Here is a 24,416-nt window from a genome sequence, read left to right on the forward strand (position 1 = left end):
TATAGAATCAACACAGAATTGGCAAACGGCCATGGTCACGCATCCGGCAGTACAGATGCACCCCTCTTCACGTCTTCAGATGATCTCGCGAGCAGGACTGGAGATACAGAAGACGATGAAGATGATTTGAGTACGACAAGTGGAAGGCGGCATGGCGCTTTGCTCTTACCAGAAGAGGCGGATATGATCATCTTTGATCAACCTTATATGACCCAATGGACCCAAAAGAGACATCAAACAGGAGGTAATCCGAAGCCGCGAGATGAGAGAGATTTACCGGATTGGCGAATGCGCGAAAGACTCAGAACGGTGACTGCCGCTTTGGTCATGTGCTTGAATTTAGGAGTAGATCCACCGGATGTGAGCAAGACCAATCCATGCTCAAAGCTGATTTGCTGGACCGATCCGGGAAGCTTAGATCCAACGAGAGCTTTGGAAGCAATTGGCAAGAACATGGTTGCACAATTTGAACACCTCTCGATGAAGACCAGATACAAGCTTCACTTGGATCCGGTAGTGGAGGAAATGAAGCGATTCTGTACCAGCTTACGTCGAACAGCAAAAGATGAACGAGTATTGTTCTACTACAACGGATACGGTGTTCCAAAGCCAACGCCCGGCGGAGAGATTTGGGTATTCAACAAAGCATACACACAATACATTCCGGTCACACTCTATGATTTACAAGCATGGCTGGGAAACCCATGCATTTTTGTCTGGGATGCGAGCTCTGCGGGGAACATTCTCAACAACTTCAAACGCCTAGCAGAGCGTAGAGCAGAGGAAGAATCAAAATCATCCAATGGCAAGAAACCTTCAACTTCTATAGGAGATGAGCAACAGTTCCCGCTGCGAGAATCTATCCATCTGGCAGCATGTGGACCTGATGATGTTCTACCAATGAACCCTGATCTGCCAGCCGATCTGTTCACTTCATGTTTGACATCACCAATCGAAATCTCGCTACGATGGTTCGTTTTGCAGAACCCTTTACCTTCTCCGCTCGACTTTGATATGATCATGAAAATTCCAGGAAGGCTACAAGATCGCCGAACACCATTGGGAGAGCTCAATTGGATCTTTACCGCCATTACAGATACGATCGCATGGACGGTGTTGCCTCGAACGATTTTCAGAAGGCTGTTCAGAGATGACTTAATGGTTGCAGCGCTTCTCAGAAACTTCTTGCTGGCAGAGCGAATCATGCGATTCTATCATTGTTCACCCATGAGCCATCCAAAGCTACCGCCAACGCATAATCATCCTCTGTGGGACAGCTGGGACTTGGCCGTCGATCAATGCCTGTCACAATTGCCGACCTTGCTAGCAAAGACCGAAGCTGCCGAGAAAGCCGCTGAGCCTGACGGTCCAGCAATGCCTGCTCATTTGGCTGCCTTTGAGTATCAACCTAGCACATTCTTCAGTGAGCAATTGATGGCATTCGAAGTATGGCTATCACAGGGAGGTGTAAGCAGAAGGGGAAGAAGAAGGAGAGCAGATGCAAGTCTATCCATCACTGCACAACTAGAAATAGACCAGGATGAAGAAGATGAAGAGGAAGCTCGACTTATTCGCGATCCGCCAGATCAGCTTCCGATCGTCCTTCAAGTTTTGCTGTCACAAGTGCATAGATTGCGTGCGTTGATCTTGTTGAGTCAATTCTTAGATCTAGGTCCATGGGCAGTCAATCTTGCTCTCAGTATTGGTATTTTCCCGTACGTCTTGAAGCTCTTGCAAAGTCCTGCAGCTGATCTCAAGCCTGTGTTGATTTACATCTGGGCAAGAATATTGGCGGTAGACAGGAGCTGTCAGAATGACTTGTTGCGAGATAATGGTTTCATCTACTTCAGCACAGTCTTGAGTCCTTTTCAGCAACCGAATGGGGTCAATGATGCATCCAATGTCAACAATTACCCGATTCCCAACGTGTCCGAGCATCGAGCAATGTGTGCTTTCATCTTGTCTGTCTTTTGCCAAGATTTCCCTGCTGGACAACAAGCATGCTTGCAGACTGATGCCATGGATTCTTGCTTGGAGCATCTTGATCATGATGATTTCCTTTTGCGTCAATGGAGTGCGTTGTGCATTGGTCAACTTTGGGACGATTCAGCAGTGGGCAAAGCACGCGGAATCGCTAAAGATGTTCATGGCAAGTTTGCTTGCATGCTCAGTGACATCTCACCTGAAGTCAGAGCAGCAGTACTGTATGCCATGGGAATCTTACTTGGAGCAAGTGGCTCAAGCCACGACCCGAATGATCCTTCTTCTTCCTTGCCCACCAACCCCGTCTCTAGCAGACATGCACAGACTCGACCGCATTGCTTGGGTACGGGAACGATGCTGAACATGGAGGAAAGCAGACAGAGGAGCTTAGAGATTGGTATCGCCATCAGCATGCTCTCGACAAAGTGCGATTCTTCTCCACTCGTGCGCAAAGAGTTGGTGATTGCTTTAAGCCCTCTTGTGCGTGAATATCAAGGTTTCTTCGTTTTGGCTGCATATTTGTACTATAATCGCGAAGAACGTAAAATGCGCAAGAGAAGAAAGACGACGTTTGAAGAGGTATCAGGTCTCGACCCTGAATCCAAAGCATACGAACAAGCTTTGTTGACCCGCGTATTGATCAAGTTATCACTAGAGGAAGGTCTAGATGAGATCGATATTGCCAATGTTCCGGCTTTCTCCACCATCTTTGTAGCATTGCTCGACCTCAGTGCAGATGGCCACCCAGAAGTTGCAAGTATGGCCAGCACCGTTGTCGATTACATCACCGCGCTCATGTTGACGTCCATTCCTTTCGAGTCCTTCAACCCGGCAGGTGGGGCTAGCGATCGATTAGTGACACCAACAAGTACTGCAGCAAATACTGAAGGCTATTTCCCACCCATGCCAAGGTCAAAGATGAGTGTAGCTAATGATCGATTAATGGATCGGGACAATTTGGGCATGTCTTCTGCTGCATCTCTAGGAGGTTTGAGCACGTTCAGCTCGTCCAGTGGCAATACTGTCACAGCTGGTAATCGACCTTCATCTTTACACCCTTCGCAAAGACGGAATACATCTCTAGCACAAACTGTAAAGACGATCGCCACACTAGGATATTCCAGACCGCCATCACCCTCGGCATCATCGCCCGATGAAACACAGCCACAATCGGATGCAACTGTTCCGCCTAAGTCTGCGTTCCTTCCTCCACGGGTTCCAGCACCTCGTTCCAACTCATCACGATATGTATCACCATTTGGTCCCTCAGCTGAACCAAACAGCAGGGAAGCTAGTCAACCGAGCTCACCAAAGACACCAGTCACGCCTTTGCCCACGAATGGCGCACTTTCAGCCTCTGCCAGTACGCCTTCTGAAGTTGCTCATCGATCGGCCAGTGCAGAAAGCCTAGCACATATCAGCAGACTGCAAGAAAGAAGATCCTCAAAAACTGGTTCGTTGAGACAGAATGCAACTATCAATCAATTATCAAGCACGCCACCTGTTGGAACGTCTTTGATGCCAGCAGGAAGATCTCCATTAGTGGATAAGTTTGGTTCTTTGTCTTTGTCATCTTCTCAAAGCAATCCACACGATCTGTCTACTCGAAGCAGATCACCTGCGGAAGAGATTGATCGAATGGCAGATATCAAGATGGCAGATGCATTAGCCACGATTGTTGCCCAGGATTTGCATAGATTCAGAGAACGTGCACAAATCACTGCTGCTCAGAGTAATACAACGAATGCGGGCAATACGCCTATGCATAGCCCATCGATCTACCGAACAGGTAGCGCAGGCGATGCAGTCAGTCCTGGTACACCTTCATCCAGTAAAGGTGGTGCTAGCGGTCCAAGATCTGTGAGGGAGGTGTTGCCGTTGAAGAGCAAGCTGTTCGCATGGTGTAGTGAATACTATACTGAACCACAGATGAAATGTGCAGAGGCAGATGAGCTAGGAAGCGTGCAATACAACATCCAAACGTGGAAGCGGGAACGCAACGAACGATTGATGAACGAAGCGCAAGTGGATGTGGAAAGTGCGTTGAACATTCGATGGTCACAAAAAGTGCAACCAACGGGTATTCAAGTTGGTGGTCCTGCATACCTCATGCATATGCATCAATTCGAAAACCATTTGATTACTGCAAGTGAACAAGACACGCTCAGTGTTTGGGATTGGACGACTGGTAAACTGTTGACGAGATTCAATAATGGAAACCCGCCAAAGACAAGCATCACTTCACTCACATTTGCCAACGAAGAAGCACAATCACGTTTGCTTGTTGGATCGGCCGATGGAGATGTTCGAATCTATGCAAATTATGACGAGCCAAGCTGGACATCCAACAGAGGACCAAAGTTGGTGAGCAGTATGCGCGCTTTGCCACACCTGGTCAGAAGCAAAAGACCGAGTGGATTGATTCTAGATTGGCAACAGATCACCGGAAGCTTGTTGACCGGTGGAGACAGTCGATACGTTCGTGTTTGGGATGCTCATCGTGAGTTGTGCATTTGCGATATCCCAACAAGAGTTTCGTCTTGTGTCACCTCAATCTCATCCGAGTCTGACGTTGGTCACATCTTCGTTTGCGGTTTTGGTGATGGTGCAATTGGAGTGTATGATCGCAGAATTCCACCTGAATTGTCACTTGTGCGACTATGGGAAGAACATGCAAATTGGATCACAAATGTGCGTCTGCAGAAACGGGGTAATCGTGAATTGCTATCTGCAAGTACGGATGGTGTTGTGAAAGTGTGGGATATTCGAGGCAGGAAGAGTATTCGATCGAAAGATTGGAGTGAGCAATTGCAAGGCAAGCTAAGTGCAATGGAAGTGCATGACGGTGCTCCAATCTTTGCACTTTCCAATTATCCTAGACCTACCCGTCAAGGATTGAGTGCACAGAGGACACTGTTGTGCAACATTGAAACACAAGAGGTTTTATCGAATGTTGCTCCGATTGTACGTCAATTTGCTACACCTGCACAAGCAGCACAAGTCGCAGCCAATCAGCATCAACCGGTCGGAGGAGCATTATTCCCAATCGCACAGCCAGCCTCCCATCAGAATGGTCCAAACGGAACACCATCCAAACAAGCCAATCTGCAATCCAACACATCTTTGCTATCTCCTGCGATCGATGAACCACCATCGCCTTTCAGACCTTCGATGGGTTCTTTGGCTTTCCATCCACATTTTCCACTTTTGGCTTTTGCCGGTCCGGACGTGCAAGGTCATGTTGGTTTCGTTCGTGCTCACATCGGTGCACCAAGTACATCCTTTCATCCTCCTAGTGCTGCTGCTACGTATGCTGCAGCTTCTTCAGGTGCAAACAAAGATGTCTTGCTCCCTTACACACACATGGGTTCAGGTGGTTATGGTATCTTAGACGGAGATGATCAAAGACATATTCCTTCTTTTCCGAATGGCGCTTCAGAATCTGTACAACATAAAGGCCTTTTAGCTAGATTTTCAAGTTAAATAATTTTACATTACTAAAACTTCTTGTACTCGTATCATACTTGTTGCTACTATCATACTATTATTTCTCAATCATGAAATGAATTGGTTTTTAACGAACGAAACATGGGAACATGACTATAAAACATTGGTTGCGGGAAAGAAATGCCGAAACTGATCGATCAACGATTACTGTGATGGGAAATGCGACGGGACAATCGGAACAAGTTGAACAAGAGAGAACGAAACCGATGAGAAACACGAATACAGTAGCCTTTTGTACTATCAATCCTTGAAGTGCTCTTTGAGCAACTTTTGAATCCAAAGAGCACCACCTTTCTCACTAAAGGGAAACAAGAATGGGAACCAACTTGATCCCTTTTCATCTTTGCGAATCAAGACTTTTGCGCCTTTCAATTTCCCATCCTTTGTAAAAGAATTGCTCTTCTCGGGTACCATCTTGATAAATACAAAATCACCTTCAGAGAGCTTTTCATCCTTTTTGTATTTGTCCAAAGGCATAAAGATGTTTTCTTTGCTACTCAATCGAACAATAGCACGCAAACCGCCAGCACCGTACGTCTGCAAATCACATCGAAGTCCCGTATCAGGATTGATGAAATCGTTCAGCATTGAGTCATAGTCAATCGTACCACTCTTTCTTCCTTTCTTTGGTGATGTTTTCCTGGGTGAAGAAGCAGGTGCAACTTGCTTAGTCTTTTTGGGTGTCGGAACGATTGCTGTTCGCGGGTTTGCATCACTCTTTACGATTGGTAAAGGCTCATTACGGCTGAAAGCATGTTCTAGACCGAAAGTATCATTTAAACCGTGAAGAGCCTTGGCTTCTGGTAAGATGTTCTTTAATTCCTTATGGAAACTACCTGAGAAGTTCATCTTTGTGCACAAGGCAATAAACACGCTCTTTGCAAGCACGCTCATAGCTTCACGAACCTCTTTGGAGGTTTTGAGAGCCTGATTACCTTTGTAGAAATCAACGTCATCTGTGGGACTCCAGACAAGTACCGGGAAAAAGTCGTTATCACGAATACCCTCTTCGGAGTACAGCGGGATTGATTCGGCTTGACGTTCTAGGCAATTCTCACTCAATGCTTTAACGGTAGCATCAATGTTTGCCGTTGCTGTCAAAAAGGCAGCATGAATCTTGTCATTCTCGCAAACCTTCTTGAGTTTGCTCAAATAGTCATCGTTCCAATTGATTGCCAACATGATCGTGCATGCATCCTTAAACTTGGCTTTTTTGGCCAATTCGGTTACAGTTGCAACTGTGATGCTGTCTCCCGTGTGGAATGATTCAATCAGTTCATGAACGATAGGACCGGCACCCTTTTTCAGCTCTTTTTTAATGAGCTTGTGGGGCCAGTGTTTCAGTAAAAGACGAACACCAACACACATTGTACCGTGCCAATTCTTCACTCGACTGAAAATATCATCAATTGCTTGCGTAAGAATGCGATCATTTTCAATGCCTGTGTCACTTTCCAAATCACTGTCGAAGTATTTCCCTTTCTTGGGTGTGGGTTTGGGTCTCGTGGAGCGATCGGTCTTTCGGTTGAGCTTGAGTGAACGTTTGCTAGAGGAGCCCAAGCGACTTGAAGGAGAGGGAGAAGATATTGGAGTTGCTTCGTCGTCTTCATCCTCAAGTTCCGAAGCGGCGGATGGAGCTACCAGTCTCCGGATCTTTCTCTTGACGGTAGATTCGGGACCGTTTGTATCCTTTCTCTTCTGTACGCTTCGGGGACGGATCAGCATACCGGAATCATTTACGCCACCAAAATCAGCGATACCTTTGACTTCTTCTTCGATAACAGCAATGAGATCTTTTTCCATGTCTTGACATTTCTCTTCAACGAAATCGGCAAATGCGCTCACGATGGCATTTATTGGATCAGCATTTGCCAGGTTATCCAAGGAGAAAACGTATTCTTTGAAGAATGCATCCACAACAGTCGTACGATAGCTTGTGTATAAGAATTTGATGCAAGTATAGACGGCCACTTGATGTTCATCAGGTACATTGGCCGCTTCGATGACGATTTCTGGATGGAAGTTCATTCCGTCGGGAAAAACTACGCGAGTGATCTCCGATCCATCAAAAGAATCAGCCGCCATTTGAACTTTGTCTCTGCAAGTGATTTCCGAGCAGTTTTTGACAAGTTTAACAATCAAAGTTTCAATAAACTTTTCTTCATCAGCGGATGCCGTTATATGTTCCACCAATGTCTTTTGAATTACCAAAGCAATGTGAAACAAAAATACGCGACTCAGCGTAGCCGCGGCATGAAATAATTCTCCCAAAGTCATTGCTGCTGCTTTATCTTTTCCACAGGTAGAACGTAATGCAGATGTTTCCAAAGCAGATGATTCCATCCAATTTTCCAACAAGGTATCAACTGTTATACCGGCTTGATTGTAAGGAGGACCACCGGATGGTGGCGTAGATTGAGAACGCGTGATGGGTTGCGTTCGAGAAGGTGATGGTAAAGAGGGTCCTTCTTTAGGCACTTCCATTTTTGCATAAAGACAAATGCTCAATGAAGAGAGAGCAAAAGAAAAAAGGGGAGATGGTAGAAACAAAGTTGGGTTTAAAAAGGTTGATGAATTAATAAATGATTGTATATATATACACTTTTTTATCTTTTAAGCGACTCCAAAGGACGGTTGATATACTGCACGCGTCGTGTTTATCCTTTCCCCTCCTCGTCTTATTGGTTTGATGGGAGTTCGTGATTGGCTCCGCAAGTACACTTTTGTCAAGACGGGGGAGGGGATACATCTTTGTGTACAATTTTACGTTATGATGTGACTTTATCGAAAGTTGAGGTCCGAAAATGTATTGCGCCACTCAGTACCCTTTTCCTGCGGGCCGCTTTGCTTAGAAATGCACCGCTTTGTGGCGGAGTATCTCGATTTCACAACATTCATGGGCATAAAAAGGGCAAATGGATTACTACAATCATTGTTCTACAATACAGCTCATGTCTATGAAAATATGTTACCGATTTCTCATCATCATTGACCGGGTTTGCGATCTGGTCTTCTTTCTCCTCTTCATGTATACTTCTTCCGCTTCTCTGCTAAAAGGATCTTTTTTTAAACTCTCATTCAACCCGATCACAGGTTTAGCCCGTGGGAATGCAGTACGCGAGATTTGATTAATTGAAGTGTCGGATTGAAAAAGCCAAAAAGCAGCAATGAAAACGTTTTCCACAATTGTTATCAAAGCATCCCGTATTTCTTCAGCCGACAACAGTCCATCTTGGCTCGGAAGGAAAAAAGGTAATTTACGCCAAGAATTTTCTTCTTCTTCTTCTTTTGAGTTTGAGTCCGTGCTCTGAGTTGCGGAAACCGAATCGTTCTCGTAAGGCGGTGTTTGCCAAAGTGCAATTTGTCCAAGTCGAGTTCCGTCACTGCATTTGCCAAGTAGCGTGGGCACCACATCTGCTTCCAAAATTTTATCTTTCAGTGCAAATATGCTTCGTTTTGGGCAAGTTGTACTGGAAATGATTGCGGCGTTAGCAGATTGATCATTACCAAATCTGGCGATATCGTTACTGTTCGTGCTTGAAGTTGGGCTGTCCCAATTTGTCAACGTGAGCATTACCACAGGAAGATCATTATCCGGGAAGAGGGAAGGAAAAATTCGAAAGCTTTCAAATGATACCATTTCACCATTCGCAAAGGATTGGAGTAGGCCCACTGCTCCCGTCAATATGCCGTTTTTGATTTGCTCTACAATGCTTTCGCGAGACCGTATTTGCAACAAGGTTTGAATTGGAGGAGAGTATTGGTCGATCTTTGACTTTACGATTGTCAATGCACGTTCGATAACTTGTTCGTAATCGATTTCTAAAGCTTTCAAATCGGGCTTGCCCAGATCAAATTGGTATTTTTTCCTTATCCTAGCCAATGCTTTCTTGTATCGCTTTTTTCGTTTCTTTCCTGCTTTTGGTTCAGCGTAATCGGAATCACTCGAATGGTCACCCGTATCCTTGCGCAGTTCAATGAGGAAGTCGTAATCTTCGTCATCACAATCTTTCGCCTTGGCTTTGCCTTTCCGAGCTCCTCTATGGTTGTCTTCTTCTAAGACCTGCTTCTCCATCGATTTGATCACATCGTTTATGCATTCTCTACTCTCCATTGAATTCTCAGTCACCTCCTCTGGCTCACTGCGGTAGTGCATGGCAGTGTCATCGACAGTCTTTTGGGCTTCTTCGTCTTCGCTATCGCTGATCACCACTGGATCTTTCGGTGTTCGCCCTAAAGTATTTGATTTGCTACCTTCAGCGTACGTTGCAGGTGTTATGTCCTTACTCGTGGTCATCTCTGCATGGCCATTGAGCTTCTTCCAGGCGATGGAGGATTGTGTGGATTCAGAACGCGAATCGCTATCAAGGTCTGGCAAGGATTGCTCAGTGATCGGTGATGATCTCTCGTCCATGTTTTCGCTCGTACTTCTTCGAGAAGACGAAGGAACTGAGCTTTCTTCTGAAGATCTGATGCCAAAAGGAGAATTGCTGAGATTGCAAGCTCTTTTCACTAGATCCAGCGAATCAATCTCAACTTCTAGACATGCTTGCGTGATAACCTTTGTTAGACTTCTGATGGCTCTATACAAATTGGAAGATTCATCAATAATCAAAGCTGCTTTTGCCTCGCAAGCATCATAGATTGCGTCATGATAAAGATTGTATATTTCCACGCAGATAAAGATTGTTCGTTTGTGATATTCTCGATCTAGCGAAGATGCCTTAACAAAAATGTGCATCAATGGTGTGAATGGCTGTACGTTATGAGCGTCTGGCTGCTCTGTGAAAAGTAATGCCATCTTCCTTGCTTCTCGAATTCGCTCGGACTGAAAAAGAGAAGTGCATGACTTTTCGACTTCTTCAATGATAATTTTGAGCACATCTGCATCAGAAGGATGATCTCCATTTCTTGTTTTCTTGGTGAGCTTGTGAGTTGCCGTTCGTACTCCATCCTCTGTTGTGGTGTACAATAACTCACAAAGCTTATGAAGTAGACGAGAGCTGGCATATTGGAATTCATTTTTCCATTGCTGAGGATTTGCATCTTTGGAGGTGGCCTGCATTGATGGGGATGGTATAATGATAAAAAGATTGTGCGTTATAACATACCTCAGATCTGCAAACACAATTTGTTGCAGCCTCGCTCGTACAGAGAAGTGCTAAAGGCTTTTGGAGTCAGGTGGCAAAAAGGAAGAAGAAGAAGAAGCTTTGGTCGTGGGGAAGAAGAAGTGATTTAATTTCTGATGTATGCACATTCACACATAGAATAGCTTAATTGTCCGAATGTACACCAAATAAAAAGCCTATCTTGCGGAGAAGGGTGAGGGTTTGCACTTTCATACTCATTTTCTGCTGCCCGATTTCGCAATTCGAGTAAAAGTGTTGGTCTTTTTGTGCATGCGTGCGTACAAGCAAACAAGCACCCATTAATATATTTTTGACCCGTTGACTTTAGCCGGCATGAACCAAACCACATACATTACACGCGTAGCAAATCTCGCACCAGCCAACCTAGGAAAGTGTTGCTCTTGGAAAATGGTTGCCATTCTTTTCCTTCTTCCTATCAATCAGCCCACTTTCTCAAGACCGATCAGCGCCGCAGATTGCGATCACAGACATGCGCTCGAAACGCACTCGAAAGGCCCCAGTGGCAGCTGATGGATCATTGTTGGTTGCACCCAAGAGACGCAGGTATTCTGCCAGAGCATCTACCGATCTAGATTCCAATCGACAAAGTGTTCTTTCGGATGAGGACCTTTCATCGGCTGAGGAAGAAGATTTAGAGCATACACCAAAAGGGAAGAGAGCGAAAGCAGCTCAGCAGAATGGCGATGATGAGCTCGATATCGAAGCACAAGCTGGTCCCTCAAATGCATCAAGAAGGCCATCTTCACCCATCTTTGACGAGCCTGAATTAGAGATTGCTCCCTTACCAGCGCGGAATAGACAAACGAAAAAAGCAGCTTTGGCGCCAATCAAGGTCAACTCGCCACTGCAAGAACTACCATCACAGGTCAAAGAGAAGTGTTTCACTAAAGCACGAGCATATATGCTATCCGTTCTATCAGGACAGCTTCCACCGGCAGGCAAGGATGAGAGAGGTAAATTCGATGGCAGCGAATGTATCGGACTAGAAGAACAATGGAGAACCCTGCATTCGACGATTGGAGGAACAATCAAAGGTGAAGGAAATAGCGCTTTACTGGTTGGTACACCGGGAACAGGCAAACATATGCTGTTGGAATCAGTCTTGCGATCATTCAAAAGCAAGCAGAAGGAACGATCATTTCATGTCGTGCATTTGGACGCAGCAATGCAGCCTACGGATAGACTGTCTCTTCGTGAGTTGGCACGACAGCTCATTCAGGCAGGTGCGATCAGATTACCCAAAGAAGGAGAAGACGGAGGTCTTGATCTAGATCTGGAAGGAGATGATGGTCTTGAGGAAGAGGAGGAGGAGTTGGAAGAAAATTTTGGCGCGGTAGGACCGGTAGATGGCGCCAATGGCACAGAGGCGACTGAGGATGAGGAAGCGGCAGCCTTGCAGAATGCAATCTTGTCATCACTAGCAAACACAACGAGCACAATCTTGACATTGCTGTCTTCTGAACAAGCAAAGAGCAAATCAAGCCTTCCTCTCGTGATCGTGCTCTCATCGTTTGACCTGTATACCACAAGACCGAGACAAGCGTTGCTGTACGTCCTCTTAGATGCTGTCCAGGCTGGGTCCTACACACCAGGTCTATGCGTTATCGGTGCAACCTCTCGTCTTGATACGACAGATTTGTTGGAGAAGCGTGTTCGAAGCAGATTCAGTGGGCGAATCATCAATGTATGGGCGAATGAAAAGTGGCCGACTGTCATGCAGCGTACATTGACATTGGGCCAGGTGAGCGTTCAGTCGAAAGAAGCAATGCAATTCAACAAGGCAGTGCAAGACGAACTGCAGTTGATCGGAAAGGACGCCGAAGTGAACCAATTGCTCAGCGCTTGGGAAAGTATGGGCAATGACATTCGAAGTTTGTATCGAGTCTTGTATCCTATTGTGGCATCAACCTCTACTGCACAGCCTTCTCTTTATGCTGCATTGCTTGAAGAAGTACGTAAAGCGAAGGCACCTCGACAAACCATGCTGGACGAATTAACGACACCAGAATTTGCGCTGTTGATTGCTGCAAAGCAATTGTTGAGCAAAGATTGCGAGATATTCAATTTTGCAATGTGCTTTGAAGAGGTTCAACAGTTTGTTTCTCGTGTTGAACGAGATCGGATTGGTGCCGGTACGGCTGTTGTTGATATACGCAGATACGAGAGCGATCAAGCTTCGCCGAGCCGACGACAAGGGATGGGCTCAGGTAGTTTGAGCGTTCAATGGTGTGGATTATCAGATCGCAAGAGGGTGATGATGGCATTCCGAACGTTGTTGTCGTTAGAGCTCTTTCAGCCGGAGAGTATTTTAAATTCGCTATCTTTGACGGCATCCACAACAACCGCCGCCGCTGCTTCTGCTGCAAAGAAAGCAGCTCAAACTGCCAAGACGGATTTCATGAGAGTGAAGTGCACTTTGTTTCCACAAACGATCGTTGAAGCAGCAAAGAGTAAGACGAGGGTTGAGCCATTGGGCATTCATCTTGTGCAATGGGCGAACAGTCAGTCGTAGGATAGAATAGCTTGTACTTTATGGTTCATTGTATCAATATATCAGCTTTTGCAGCATCAACTAACCATTTTCGCATTCGGATGGCGAGAGCAATGAGTGTGAAATTGAAAACGGTGTCATTAGCTTGAGCGTGTATATAAGATAATGTACAACATGCTTATAAAAGATTTTCCCCAAATCACAAGTGACGCAATCTACAGCCAGGCAGAATGGTAAAGGGAGTTGAGATCAAAGAGACAAAGACCGGTGACGCATTATGATGCCCAAATAGAGATCGCGAGAGAAAGTGGCGAAAAAAGGTGTTTATTTGTTTGGCATAGTCGTGACAATAAAATAAACAAACCAAAATACAAGTTTCGTTGATAGATCCACTACCAACATTTTGAGATGTTAATCAGAGCCGAATAGGCTGAATTTGTTGATAAGCTGACTGTTTCAGCTTTCCGATTCCGCATGGCAACCAACACATAATTGCACAAAAGGTAAATCCGCGCGCCTACCAGCTGCGGCGAAAGGGGAGTTGTTGTTGTTTTTCGGATAGCTGTTGAACGGATAGCAGGAGTGGATAATACTATATTAATGCGGATAATATCCGTTCATCGAAGTCACCGGATCATGCCTGCCAGCCAATCAGCCAGCCAGCCAGAGTTCAATCCTGTGAAATGCTGTTTTCCGTATATTACAGCTTGGTTATCATGGCTTTGTTGCTTGGGTTCACTGCTTGGCTTGAAATAGGTTGGAGGGAAATAATCTTGTGCTGGCAGTCCATAACATGCTCTTTAAGCGCTTCAGAATCACAGAAGCGATGTGGACAACCTTTATGTGGACATGGAAAATCTGTGATGAAAGAATGATGGCTGTCAGTGTCGATCGTCTTATTTTGTCTCTGATCCTACTCACCGCAAGTGAGACAATTGCGTAAGATACAAATGTGTTCTTTGATATCATTCTGATCGTAAAAGATGACAGCTTGATCAAGAATATGATGTTGATGAAAATCTTGATTCTCAACTGGCTCTTTGCATGCAAAACAATGTATTTTGAATGGTGAATTTAAGTGACTTTCAAGTGTTGAAAATTGAGCCATGCAAGTAGAACTTCTTTCTTTTGTCAATGTGGGTTGTTGAGATGGGAATAGGAGAAAAGAAAGAAGAACTGATGTCGCTGCCATGGAATCAAAAGATGATGCTGAGTCAAGGTAAAGGAAAGAGATTGTTTCATTTTGTTCGTTGTATCTTTTACTTGATTTTTGCACTCAAAGTCGGAAAGCAAGTTTGCACTGATATTGAGTGTATGTTTGTGTGTCAGGGATCTAATCGTGTTCCGCATAAAATGTTTTTGTGACAAAAGTGAATAATGATACCGCTTGCATTTATGCAACCTAGTTAGAAATGGCGTCGAGATAAGACACCCTTAAGTAGAGTGAATGTACACTCAATCAATCTCTTTCTCATCTTCCCTTTCTTCCTCTCAGTCTTGATGCCTTTGCTGTGACTTCGGCAATGGCGAATGCGGCCTAGAACGCCGGAAAACGATATTTGGCCACTTCATTGGCCATCTTTTGTTTACGCGTACAATAACAGTCAGGCCAAAGACAAAACCCCCTCCTTTTCAAGAGGCTCTTTAAACTTCATATATTCTCTCTCTTTTAATTAACAATCAAAGCTTTTGACACACCGCACACTTACTCTGTGGCTTGTGACAGAGAAGGAAGATGGATTTCCTTCCCAGTCGGCAAGGAAGGAAGGCTGGCTCGATTAATCTTTTTTTCCATCCGAAAATGGAATGACACGTTGTACAGCCTTCCTCTTACCACTACACCGTTCTTGCATCTCCAAAGATCATTCAGCGATTGTTGTTGCTGGCATGTGCCTTGTTGTAAGAGCATGTCAATGCCACATGACGCTTGAACAAGAACGAATCGCAGTCACGATAACGACATGGATACCAAATGCAATGAAAGTCTGGTAGGGGGATACATCAGTACATGTATGAGCACGCTTTCTTTACAATCACTCACCTCCGGTCGTACGATTACGATGAAGTTCAAAAGGCTTACTTCCATCCAAGGGATGAACGGTGATTTGACGATCGGCAATATGATGACAGTAGAATTCTTGATCTGTCCCAACACGTTGACAGGAGCGACAAAGGAACGGCATCACAAATAGGGATGATTCGAGTTGCTGGATTCGAAATTAACCTTGTTATGGTTAAGAGAAGATTATGGTGATCGACAATAACACTATGAATGACCTTATCTGTAAGGTTATTTGAAAGCTATGACGATTGCTTGTTCCACCAAGTTGGATGTATGCGTCTATTCGGCCGCCATGGCTATCTCATGCGGTACAATATTCCGTTCTCCGCCTACAGGCGGAATGCGTCACCTGTCAAAGTTACGTGTTTGTGGCTGGTTCTGTCAGAGGTCATACACAAACATTCGCAAGCGGATATGTAAAAGTCACTCCAGGGACTCGATTTGCATTATACATGACAGATGATTGGAACAGCAAAACAAACAAATGAATACGCTGAAAGGTTGATGAAGAATAGTATGCGCTGTTGTTCACAATCCGCTCTTCAAAGTTCCACGGTGTGAACAGCCAGTGTTGATATGGTCTTTGATAACTTCAGCATCACAGTCACGGTAATAGCAACCTTTCCAGATGCATTCAAAGTCTGAAAGTAAGCAATGATGAACGGATTCAGGACCAGAAGTCGAATTGCACAAAGAATTTTGCAATACTCACCTTCCGTCTCTCCAACGAAGGTGTTTCGGGAAACATGATGTAGTTTGCCACTTGCATCCATGACTAAAATCACTCTCTCGCCCACATGACGTTGATAAAAGTATTGTGAATTGCTACCACGACCACAAGCGGGACACGTGTAAACTGTCATCGTGACGAACATAGATATTTGTCAAAAGAAGAGAAAAAGAAGTGGATGACGGAGAAAAGGAGATCATGGTCTGGGTTTGTACGAAAATATATCTTTCCTAGCATACCTAGATCACTGTTGTTGATCAAGAAGGAAATTCCGGACCGTTATTGGTACCCTTTTTAGTGTTGAGTATTTGACATTCACTCTTTTGGCGGGTAATAGTGCACCTAAGGTATTTTTGCCACTCAGACACGGATCCTATTTGTCAATTTTCCCCACAATTTTATTAGTTTGTCACTTTCCTTCAGCCCAATTTGCAATCGAATCACTCTTTCCCCCGCATTCGCATAACGGAAAGAAAGTCTTACAGTCGTTCGTTTGCTTGTTAAGAAAAAGGTTCCCCTCCTCTCCAAAATAATCGTCGGCTTCTACCGGCTTTACCATCCTCCAAATGACCCCACCCCCCACTCACTCGACGGTCCGCCACTTCCTCCTTCTTTTTATTTTACGCCCATGAAACGTGGCCGCTAAGGTCCATTTGTCGGATTATGGGATTCATTCTCCGTTAAGTTGATGACACATTCGCCAGTCAAGGTCTACTCCGACAACCCTCTTTCACTCAGCCGGTCTACTCGTCAAGTCTGTGATAAAGCACATGATAATTTTAGGTGGAAAGGGGACAAATTGATACATAGTGGCACACTCAAGCCAAACACTTTTAATCCAAGATCTCTTCTGTCTCTTCCAAGATTGTCTCTTGCCACTCTTCGATCGTTTCGGTCGCTTCTGCTTCCAGAACGTGAGGCGCAACTATCTCTTCTTTTCCAAGTGCAATTCTTTCTTCTTCCAAATCTGCCTTGCATCTTTGACGCCATGCACGCCATTCTTCCAATGCACGCATGTATACTTCTTTGTGTTGTAAAGCCAATTGAGATTCCAATGCCAAATCTTCTTCGTCGAACGCTCTTCCAACTTCACGTAAGTTACGACGAACACGCTTTTGGTCATCCTTAGTCAGCAATGTTCGTGGTCTTGGACGCCATAGAATTTGCTTGAATCTGTCAACAACCACCTTTTGCAGCTCGGTACCCTTGAAGTCCCAGATTGCATAACCATTTTCAAGGGAGTGTCTCCAAACACTTGCACTGGTGGCAACGAAACGACCGGATGGATCCCATTCTAGATCTGTGATACCGTAATGTTCTCCTGCTCCAATCTGTTTGATGTCATCTGCGGGGTTCTCAGAGATACTACCTTGACGAATCTCGTGGCTGAAGTCAACGTCGTACCACTCCAAATCGCACTTTTGTGATGATCCCATCGTTGCAACAACAACATGTCTTCCACGGGGTGACCAGAAGACAGTGTTGGCAGTCTTGTTGTCAATAGCCTTGGCAAGACGGAAATCGCCCTTCTTTGCATCCAAGTGGAAGAAATTGAGTTGGGTCTTGATGGTCACACCTGGGGGTGCATTGCCAAAGTTAGGGTCATTTGTGGACAAGACAACGAAGTGGCTTCCATTTGGCTCCCATGCAAATGCTGTGACGGGGTCTTTGAGTTCGACAACTTCGACTGGGTAATCCTTCTCGCGCATTCTGAACAATTCAAAGTTGCAGAACAAGCTCTTCTTGGTCTTGGTATGTCTGTCGACCTTGACACACAAGTAGTCTCCTTGAGGGTGCCAGTGTAGTTTACAGTCGGAAACGTTGAATAGGTTCTTGCTTCTAGCGATTTCACGACTAGGGATGCTCATCACAGTAGCACGAGCAGGCTGGTTGGCAACTTCGGGAACCCAGAAAGCAATCATGTTCTCACGTGGCTTCTTTGCTCCCTTTGGTGGGTTACTACCATCGCCCCATGCTTCTATCAGATCGCGATCCTTATCTCCAAGAGGGCACCATTCAAAGTCAACCACACCTTCGATCTTGATACTGTTCTTGTCCAACATGCTCATACTAGGCAATTCATATACACTGACGCTCTTACCTGGGTTCACTCGAGCACAGTATTTGTCATCACCACTCCATTTTAGCATTGGCCATGAGAAGCCCTTGACCACACCTTGCTCGTTCTCTTGAACAACTGGGAATGTACGCAATAGGTGACCCGTTCTTACTTCCCAAACAGCAACACGATTTCCTTCATCTTCAGGTCCAAAGAATTGTGGTCCTGTAGGTGCATTGTCTGGAACAACGATTGGGTCAGGAGCCCATGTGACCATGTACTTCTCATTAGGTGAGAAGTCAACCAAGCGAACGTTCGGGTGAGAGTAACGCATAAATCTTTCAAAAGATGGTCCGCCCCAAAGAGCAACACCTTGTCTGTGTAATGTTGCCAAGAATGTTCCTTGTGGTGTCCATTGAACGTAGGATTCTGTCCATCTTTCACGAGTGTGCACTGGCTCAGGGTTTGCTGTCCTGTTATGCCATGCAACAGAGACATCATCGGCACGACACATGACCACTTGATCACGTCCGTTGTGATCTGTCAACCAAGAACGCAAGTGTTCGCGATCTTTGTATTCTTCCTCTGCTGGCTCTTGATATTCTTCGCTCATGTTTGCAAGTTTTTCGACATCTGTGAATCTGTTTACTGCGAATCTATGACGTTTGTCGAATGGATATCCGTCCATTGCACGCAAAGCTTGGTTTGCATCTTCTGGATTAGACAATTCCAAAAAGATGTATCCTTTGGTCTGTCCGTCGTCTCCGTATGGAACGTGGAAGTTTTCCACTTCGATGTCGATACCGGCATGACTCTTGAATCTCTTGACAATTGTCTCAAGCAATTTTTGTTCACGTTCTTTTCCAACCACGGGAACGTTATCAATCACTACAACATCGTCCAAACCTTCATCGAATCTGACGGCGTATTTGTTTTCAATATCTGAAAAGTCGATATCTGCATCATCTATGTCGATGTGCGGTCCATTGGACCCGTTTGCGATTGCCTCTGGCATTTTTGTATAGTCGATGTGATCAAGATGAAAAAGTTAAACCTTGAGAAGAAATCAATTGTCGTGCGTTGGGCGCGCTGCGCAAAAATGCAATTCTTCGCGCTTTCTTGAGGCAGGCAGATGAGCCGCATGCTTTAGTCCCAGGCGCTAGAAAGAGATCCACGCGTGCGGCGAGAGTTGCTTAGTAAGCCATTTTTTGATTTTTCTAAAATTTTTCTGGAAAGTGTGGATGAATTTTAAGCGGGTGCAGGAGGGCAGGCGAGGAGCGCAGTGAGATTTGCATTCATTCTTCTTGAATTGCACAACCCTCGCCATCACCATCTCCCTCTCTCTTCATCGGTATATCTCGCAAAGATGCCGAAGAAGCACGAGAAAAAGACCGCTAAAGGTCGTTTGGATAAGTTCTACCACTTGGCCAAACAACAAGGTTTCCGTTCTCGTGCCGCATTCAAATTGGTACAATTGAACAAAAAGTTTGGATTTTTGGAATCAGCAAGATGTGTGATCGATTTGTGTGCCGCTCCTGGTGGTTGGCTGCAAGTTGCAAGCAAACAGATGCCCCCGAATAGTTTGATCGTTGGTGTGGATTTGGTTCCTATCAAACCTATCCCTCGCTGTATCACTTTCGCAGAGGACATTAACAGTTACAAATGTCGTGATCAACTTCGAGCAGAGCTGAAGGATTGGAAAGCAGATGCTGTCTTGCACGATGGTGCACCCAATGTTGGTACTGCATGGGTGCAAGATGCATATGCACAATCCGAATTGGTATTGCAATCTCTCAAATTGGCTGTAGAATTCTTGGCTCCCGGAGGTACATTTGTCACCAAAGTTTTCAGATCAAAAGATTACAACAATCTCTTGTGGGTCTTCAATCAGCTTTTCAAAAAGGTTGAAGCTACCAAGCCACCATCATCACGTAATGTGTCTGCCGAAATCTTCGTCGTTTGTCAAGAATTCAAAGCACCGAAACGTATCGATCCAAAGTTCTTGGATCCAAGACACGTTTTCAAAGATCTCGATCCAGTGGCTGACACTGCACTGATCCAATCCACAGTAGATGGCAAAAACTCAGCTCAGTCTATCAAAATCGCTAGTAATGCAGTGGCCAATGTGTTTGAGCCCGAAAAGAAAAGAAGAAAGCGTGAAGGTTACGATGAAGGAGAAACAATCTTATTCAAAGCGATAGGCGCAAAAGACTTTATCGAATCACAAGACCCTATATCATTGCTTGGTACATTCAACGAGATCCAGTTCAAGAGAGATGAAGACAAGCCATTTGCTGATCCCACAAAAACGGATGACAACATCAAAGCATGCTGTTCCGATTTGAAGGTATTGGGAAAGAAAGATTTCCGTAATCTGCTAAAGTGGCGTAAGATATGGCGGGAGGATATGGGAATAGAGGTTCCCGCCAATCATCCCTCGAAAGAAGAAGAGGAGGGTAAAGAAAAGGTCGAAGTCACTGAAATGGACGAAGACGAAGCCATCGATCAGGAACTCGAACGTCTACAATCCGAAAAAGACAAAAGGAGTCGCAAAGAGCGTAGAAGGCGAAATGAAGCCAGACAAAAGAAAGTTCTCAAGATGCAATTGTCAATGACTACACCTATGGACATTGGTATGGACGTGCAAGATGAAGCTCTGCATGGAGGCGAAGAGTTCTTTGATTTGGTCAATGGTGGTGCACATAAACGTGTCGCAGCAGGAGAGGAGGCTGGTTCGAGTGAAAGCGAGCAAAGTGAAGGAGAAGAGTCAGAGGAGGACGACTTGGAAGCTGAAGAAAGAAGGAAGCGCCAACTAGAAGCTGAAATGGACGGCATGTACGAAGAGTACCAACACAAGGTTTCTGAGCGTGACGCCAAACACAGAGCGCGAGAAGCAAGAAAGAAGAATGAGCACAATGATGAATGGTACGGATTTACAAAAGACAAAGACGAAGAGGATGAAGGAGAAGAGAGTGAAGAAGGTGGATATGAACTGTTCAACAAACGCAAAGAGGTTGAAGAGACATATGACACTGATGACGAAGAAGACGATGCAGAGGAACGTGAAGAAGAGGAGGAAAGAGAAGAGGCAAGACGTGCTGCTAGAGAAGCAGCTTTAGATCGCGGTCAAGGTCCAAACTTCGAAGATCATGATGTGCAAATGGAGGATGATGAAGGAGATGTTGAGAATTTGGTGCAGAGTCTTGAAAGCGGAAAAGACAAAGATGCCAGACAGAGCCGAGAAGCAGCAATCTGGTTTGACAATCCTCTCTTCAAGGGCATGCAAGGGCTTGATGCAGATGATGAAGATGATGACGAGGAAGAGGAAGACGAAGAGGACGATGAGGAAGAGGAAGAAGAATCTGATGTTAGCGAAGAAGGTGAAGATGTTGAAATGTCAGAAGACGAAGCAAGTGGCACAGACAGCCCACCAACAGATGCTGAAAATGAGGATCAATGGCGCTTCGAGGACGAAGATCAAGATGTGATTAAGCAAAAGAAGATTCAAGAGAAAGGTTTGACTACTGCCGAAGCAATCTCTCTTGCATCTCAGTTGGTCAATCGAGAAAAGAGCAAGTCTGATTTGATCGACGACGGTTTCACAAAACAAAACTTCGTTGACAAGAGCGATCTCCCTCAATGGTTCTTGGACGATGAACAACACCACTACAAACCAAACATTCCCGTCACAAAAGAAGCTGTTCAAGCTTTGGCTGCTCGTCAACGTGCATTAGATGCTCGACCAATCAAAAAGGTGGCCGAAGCAAAAGCACGCAAAAAGATGCGTGCTATGAAACAATTGGAAAGTGCACGTAAGAAAGCTGAAGGAATTTCAGACAATGTTGATATTTCTGAACGTGAAAAAGCTGCCAATATCGACAAAGTCTTACGTAAAGCTGGTGCCAAACAAAAAGAACGCAAGATTCAAGTCGTTGTTGCAGGAGGCTCGAACAAAGGTAAAGGTAGACCAAAGGGTGTCAAAGGTCGTTACCGCATGGTCGACTCTCGCGGAAAGAAGGAACTCCGTGCACAAAAGCGACGTGACAAGGCAGCTGGCAAAAAGACTACCAGCAGTACTTCCCGCAAGCCACGTATTCCCAACGGTTATGGTGGACGCAATTAGGTTTCTCACTACGATCACATGTAGATATCTTCATTTGTACAATATTATTCATGCATGCTATAATACAAGGTATGACTGTTAAGCAAATCTCCATAAGCTCTTCTCCTCCTGTACCATACGGCGAGCCAAATCTGTTCCTACAATTCTCTCCAGCTTCAAAAAGTCATATTGACTGTAAATACCAGTCACGCTGATGTCTCCAGCGTCAACTGTCTCTTCTTCATCATTCTGATTGACTTTGCCGTTCTTTTTTGCTTTATCTGCCGGCTTGAATACGTTCTCAAGCATCTCCGAGTAATAATGGCCGTGGTCCGGCAATCCATACCAAACGATTGTTCGTGCACCTCGCAAAATGTAGCGTCTGTAAAACATGAAACGTTCAGTAACGATCAAGAACTTCTTCTTCTCCGTAATGAATCGCGCTCTTGCTCGTGCAATTTCAGGTCCTTCACTGTATTCAGTCAACATGGCCGTCACTGCAAAGATCTCTGGATGTTGTGTACGAAGTGCTTCCTGCAACTGCACAAAGTCCAGATAAGATGGCACAAAGATCAACGTACGACTGCTACTCAATGCACTCTTTTGTAATGTTGGCAAAGTCTTTGTCAAAAAGAGTTCCAGCCGCAGCTTGGACTCTAATTGGACGTTGTTGCATGGGAATCGTTGGAATGTTTGTCGGATACCACTACGTACTTGCGACAACACACCTGCTGAATTGGATTGTGTAAGTTGCACTTTGCCCGCTACATTGAGTAACGAATTACGTGACAGCTTGCGCAATTCTGGCGAGTCGAACGAAGACAGCATCACTGTCTGGCGGAGATAAGGTGCCAATCCATCCAAATACCACTGTTTGATACGCGAGAAATCAGCATCATGGGCCTCCTTTGGGATCTTGTTCACATGGTTCAAAACGAATTCAAGATGTTCCAGATTTTGCATGGACATCACATCAGCTTGATCGATCACCATGACCTCGATGGAAGACAAGAAGTCGCTATCGTGATCCTTCTCAATAGCCAATCGAAGACCTAAAGGACTGGCCAGAATGACATCGCTATCGTAAAATTGACTGTACATCTTCCAACTCTTGCGTGTCATCTTTGCACCGATGCGGAAGCTGTCATCAATATTTCCTTTGAAGGTTTCGATGTGATCGGCGGGATACTTGGCCTGTGTCTCAGGCTGTGCCAGTTTGTCCACAGTTCCTTCTGGTAGTGTGAAGTCTGCCTTGAATCGTGCGGCATTCTCGATTTGCGAGCAAGTTGAAAGTTTGGAAAGGTAGTTCATCCATGCTAATGCACTGTTCCGCAGAGGCAAAAGGATCAATACCTTCGGTCTTGTGAAACCTTGATCACGCACGTCAGCTTCGACCGCATGACCTGTGGTTGCTGCTTTTGCCAATCGATCATTGTTACGTAAAACCCTTCTTCTCGTTTTGACAACATGACTGATGGCGTGTAATGCGATCGCTCTTCTCGTATGGTCATGTTGATACAAGTCCACATGTGTATCAATCACATCTTGATAGGATCCTAGCAGATTGACAAGAGCAGCCTGTGCTTCCAGAGTCGACCCGTGTGCTTTGAAGGCTTCCAAGACCGATGCGTGTGGTTTTGCTGCCTCTACTTGTGGTACTTTGAAACCCTTTACTCTATTTATGGCGGCGTGACCTAGTCCAGGTAGATTAGACGATGATGATTCCCACTCAATGTCGCTTGCCTTCTTTCCCTCTTCTCCGACGATTGCTTTCGCTAATGGTGCTAATGCATTTTCGCCTTCCGAAGCAAAGTGAGTGTGGAAAGCATCTCCAGCTGAAGTGGGTTTGCTAGGACCGGCAGATGCTTCTTCGTCATCCGATAGTTCTTCAGCTTGTAGAGAGTTCTCTGCTTTCTGACTTCCTTCAGCAATGATTGAGTCATCCACCTCATCTTCATCCACTTGTGTTCTTTCTGCCAAGGATGCATGACCATGTGAGAGTGCATTCAAAGATAATTTTGCAACACCTTTACCCTTTTTGGCTGGTGCGAATGATTTCTCAAATGCATGCTTTCGTTTGTTAGGCTTTGCTGCTGAGACATTGATTAATGTCATCAGCTTGAGCATTGCCGCATCCCCTTTCAACATCATCTTGGAAAGGCTATGATGGTATTCTAATAAAAACCTTAAATGAAAAGTGGCGCGTAAGAATCCAAAATTATTTTATTCACGTGGGCAAGGTTTTTTTTTGCTTGAGAAGTTCTCCACTTTAGCGTAAATTTTTAAGGATTGCCTTGACTTCTCACAATCATCAGTCAAGGGTTTCTAATCA

At 45.0% G+C, this 24,416-nt stretch overlaps 8 protein-coding genes across 8 annotated transcripts; 4 read left to right on the forward strand and 4 right to left on the reverse strand.

Moving 5' to 3' along the window:
* Positions 1 to 111: 111 nt before the first annotated feature.
* FA14DRAFT_105070 (uncharacterized protein) lies at positions 112 to 5,211 on the forward strand (the record flags this gene model as incomplete). The annotated part of the gene is made up of 2 exons (XM_025495730.1): positions 112 to 3,494; positions 3,567 to 5,211. Coding segments are annotated over 2 exons (5,028 nt in total), but the record flags the coding sequence as incomplete, so codon positions are not given.
* A 361-nt stretch (positions 5,212 to 5,572) lies between these two features.
* On the reverse strand, positions 5,573 to 7,639 carry FA14DRAFT_160229 (uncharacterized protein). The gene has a single exon (XM_025498580.1). The coding sequence runs from the start codon at positions 7,573 to 7,575 to the stop codon at positions 5,731 to 5,733; it is 1,845 nt and encodes a 614-aa protein (XP_025355072.1). The 5' UTR covers positions 7,576 to 7,639; the 3' UTR covers positions 5,573 to 5,730.
* Positions 7,640 to 8,458: 819 nt separating this feature from the next.
* FA14DRAFT_178169 (uncharacterized protein) lies at positions 8,459 to 10,555 on the reverse strand (the record flags this gene model as incomplete). Its single annotated transcript, XM_025500825.1, has 1 exon — positions 8,459 to 10,555. The coding sequence occupies one exon, from the start codon at positions 10,553 to 10,555 to the stop codon at positions 8,459 to 8,461; it is 2,097 nt and encodes a 698-aa protein (XP_025355073.1).
* Positions 10,556 to 11,065: 510 nt separating this feature from the next.
* On the forward strand, positions 11,066 to 13,218 carry FA14DRAFT_160230 (uncharacterized protein). Its single transcript, XM_025498581.1, has one exon. The coding sequence runs from the start codon at positions 11,110 to 11,112 to the stop codon at positions 13,150 to 13,152; it is 2,043 nt and encodes a 680-aa protein (XP_025355074.1). The 5' UTR covers positions 11,066 to 11,109; the 3' UTR covers positions 13,153 to 13,218.
* Positions 13,219 to 13,741: 523 nt separating this feature from the next.
* On the forward strand, positions 13,742 to 14,048 carry FA14DRAFT_33894 (uncharacterized protein). Its single transcript, XM_025502213.1, has one exon. The coding sequence runs from the start codon at positions 13,815 to 13,817 to the stop codon at positions 14,004 to 14,006; it is 192 nt and encodes a 63-aa protein (XP_025355075.1). The 5' UTR covers positions 13,742 to 13,814; the 3' UTR covers positions 14,007 to 14,048.
* Positions 14,049 to 16,412: 2,364 nt separating this feature from the next.
* FA14DRAFT_33901 (translation initiation factor eIF-3b) lies at positions 16,413 to 19,030 on the reverse strand. Its single transcript, XM_025502214.1, has one exon. The coding sequence runs from the start codon at positions 18,995 to 18,997 to the stop codon at positions 16,757 to 16,759; it is 2,241 nt and encodes a 746-aa protein (XP_025355076.1). The 5' UTR covers positions 18,998 to 19,030; the 3' UTR covers positions 16,413 to 16,756.
* Positions 19,031 to 19,309: 279 nt separating this feature from the next.
* FA14DRAFT_160232 (FtsJ-domain-containing protein) lies at positions 19,310 to 22,179 on the forward strand. The gene has a single exon (XM_025498582.1). The coding sequence runs from the start codon at positions 19,349 to 19,351 to the stop codon at positions 22,103 to 22,105; it is 2,757 nt and encodes a 918-aa protein (XP_025355077.1). The 5' UTR covers positions 19,310 to 19,348; the 3' UTR covers positions 22,106 to 22,179.
* Positions 22,130 to 24,250, reverse strand: FA14DRAFT_160233 (DUF1253-domain-containing protein). The gene has a single exon (XM_025498583.1). It carries the CDS (start codon positions 24,233 to 24,235, stop codon positions 22,184 to 22,186), a length of 2,052 nt encoding a protein of 683 aa, XP_025355078.1. The 5' UTR covers positions 24,236 to 24,250; the 3' UTR covers positions 22,130 to 22,183.
* Between the last annotated feature and the right edge of the window lie 166 nt (positions 24,251 to 24,416).

The sequence above is a fragment of the Meira miltonrushii genome (genome assembly GCF_003144205.1).
Source record: "Meira miltonrushii strain MCA 3882 unplaced genomic scaffold FA14scaffold_2, whole genome shotgun sequence".
In the NCBI taxonomy this organism is placed as follows: Eukaryota; Fungi; Basidiomycota; class Exobasidiomycetes; order Exobasidiales; family Brachybasidiaceae; genus Meira; species Meira miltonrushii.

What these genes read in the sequence shown, in the direction of transcription:
- FA14DRAFT_160229 (XM_025498580.1), bottom strand. Translation starts at nt 7,575, where the DNA reads ATGGCGGCTGATTCTTTTGATGGATCGGAGATCACTCGCGTAGTTTTT.
- FA14DRAFT_160230 (XM_025498581.1), top strand. Translation starts at nt 11,110, where the DNA reads ATGCGCTCGAAACGCACTCGAAAGGCCCCAGTGGCAGCTGATGGATCA.
- FA14DRAFT_33894 (XM_025502213.1), top strand. Translation starts at nt 13,815, where the DNA reads ATGCTGTTTTCCGTATATTACAGCTTGGTTATCATGGCTTTGTTGCTT.
- FA14DRAFT_33901 (XM_025502214.1), bottom strand. Translation starts at nt 18,997, where the DNA reads ATGCCAGAGGCAATCGCAAACGGGTCCAATGGACCGCACATCGACATA.
- FA14DRAFT_160232 (XM_025498582.1), top strand. Translation starts at nt 19,349, where the DNA reads ATGCCGAAGAAGCACGAGAAAAAGACCGCTAAAGGTCGTTTGGATAAG.
- FA14DRAFT_160233 (XM_025498583.1), bottom strand. Translation starts at nt 24,235, where the DNA reads ATGATGTTGAAAGGGGATGCGGCAATGCTCAAGCTGATGACATTAATC.